We start from the raw sequence: 1,597 nt of genomic DNA on the forward strand, positions 1-1,597 counted from the left end.
GTGTAAATATGTGTAAATACGTGTAAATACGTGTAAATACGTGTAAATATGTGTAAATATGTGTAAATATGTGTAAATACGTGTAAATATGTGTAAATATGTGTAAATACGTGTAAATACGTGTAAATATGTGTAAATACGTGTAAATATGTGTAAATATGTGTAAATACGTGTAAATATGTGTAAATATGTGTAAATACGTGTAAATACGTGTAAATATGTGTAAATATGTGTAAATATGTGTAAATACGTGTAAATATGTGTAAATATGTGTAAATACGTGTAAATATGTGTAAATATGTGTAAATATGTGTAAATACGTGTAAATATGTGTAAATACGTGTAAATACGTGTAAATATGTGTAAATACGTGTAAATATGTGTAAATACGTGTAAATACGTGTAAATATGTGTAAATATGTGTAAATATGTGTAAATACGTGTAAATATGTGTAAATATGTGTAAATACGTGTAAATATGTGTAAATACGTGTAAATACGTGTAAATATGTGTAAATATGTGTAAACCTCCCAATGCGTTAACATAAAATATTCAAAGGAGACAATCAAAAGCACCAAATTAGGTTCAGCTGTATGAAGGGCGCATGCGCAGAAGTACGCTGAACCCGGAAGTGAAGTTTGAGTGTGTTGTGTTGTGTGTTTGAAAAAACCGTTTGTAGTTTTTATTACACAAAACTTTTATCTTTAAACACCGTTTTATCTGTTTTTATCTTTTTCGGTGTTTTCAGAGACGAAGGTAATAAAAGATTAAATTAAACATTAAATATTTATAAAGCGGTTTTAAGCTGAACGACATTTAACTTTAACTACAGAACAAAAGGGTTTGTTTACTGTGTTTATTGTTTATTTATTGTTTATTTACTGTGTTTATTGTTTATTTATTGTTTATTTACTGTGTTTATTGTGTTTACTGTTTATTTAAAGTGTTTACTGTGTTTACAGTTTAAAGTGTTTAATGTCCCTAAAGGACTCCAGCTTTTTCCCTTCAGTGTTTCTGTCCCGTAATAAACTGTAGTTTAGAGTTTAAATCATTCACTGCAGGTTTTATTCATTTTGAGGGAACACAATATAATATATTTATATACAATATAATATTTAAGTGCTGTACAGAACTGAAAGATTTAATTTATCCTTTAACATCTTTAAAAAGAGACATTAGAAGAGAAAATATAATGAGGTGTGTGTGTGTGTGTCTGTGTGTGTGTGTGTGTGTGTCTCAAGTAAAGAACATGGACAGTGCCCTGATGCAAATGACCCCGCCCCCTCTCCCCCTAAGCCCCGCCCACATCCCACCCCAGTGTCCAGAACTGGACCTGTCTCTTACACTGACTCCAGAGAGACCAGGACACTCAGCTGGAGCTCTGAGAAAAGATAAAAAACACCCGCGGCAGGTCAGAGGGGGTTGTCATGGAAACACCAAAACAAGTCATTGAAATCAAATGTGTATCTATTTTAAATAACGTTGTCGATGATTATGTTAAGGTGCGTTTCGCTGTGACTCCTGACTCCTCCTTTGACCAGTCTCCTGTTACCATGGAAATTGTGCAACATGACAGTAACCAATCAGCAGCTGAGA

At 32.6% G+C, this 1,597-nt stretch overlaps 1 protein-coding gene across 3 annotated transcripts in view; it reads left to right on the forward strand.

The window, feature by feature from the left end:
* The first annotated feature begins 600 nt into the window (after positions 1–600).
* ppp1r35 (protein phosphatase 1, regulatory subunit 35) overlaps positions 601–1,597 on the forward strand; it is a 2,042-nt gene continuing 1,045 nt past the window's right edge. For 2 of the 3 annotated variants that reach the window (XM_060894295.1, XM_060894297.1), the window contains exons 1-3: positions 601–757; positions 1,243–1,412; positions 1,504–1,597. The exon at positions 1,504–1,597 is cut by the window's right edge and continues 24 nt beyond it. In XM_060894295.1, the coding sequence (XP_060750278.1) occupies positions 1,251–1,412; positions 1,504–1,597 (256 nt within the window). In that variant the 5' untranslated portion in view covers positions 601–757; positions 1,243–1,250. The remainder of the gene's footprint in view (positions 758–1,242; positions 1,413–1,503) is intronic. The other variant, XM_060894296.1, reaches the window with a different exon arrangement.

This window comes from Tachysurus vachellii, chromosome 19 (assembly GCF_030014155.1).
Source record: "Tachysurus vachellii isolate PV-2020 chromosome 19, HZAU_Pvac_v1, whole genome shotgun sequence".
NCBI classification, from domain to species: domain Eukaryota; kingdom Metazoa; phylum Chordata; class Actinopteri; order Siluriformes; family Bagridae; genus Tachysurus; species Tachysurus vachellii.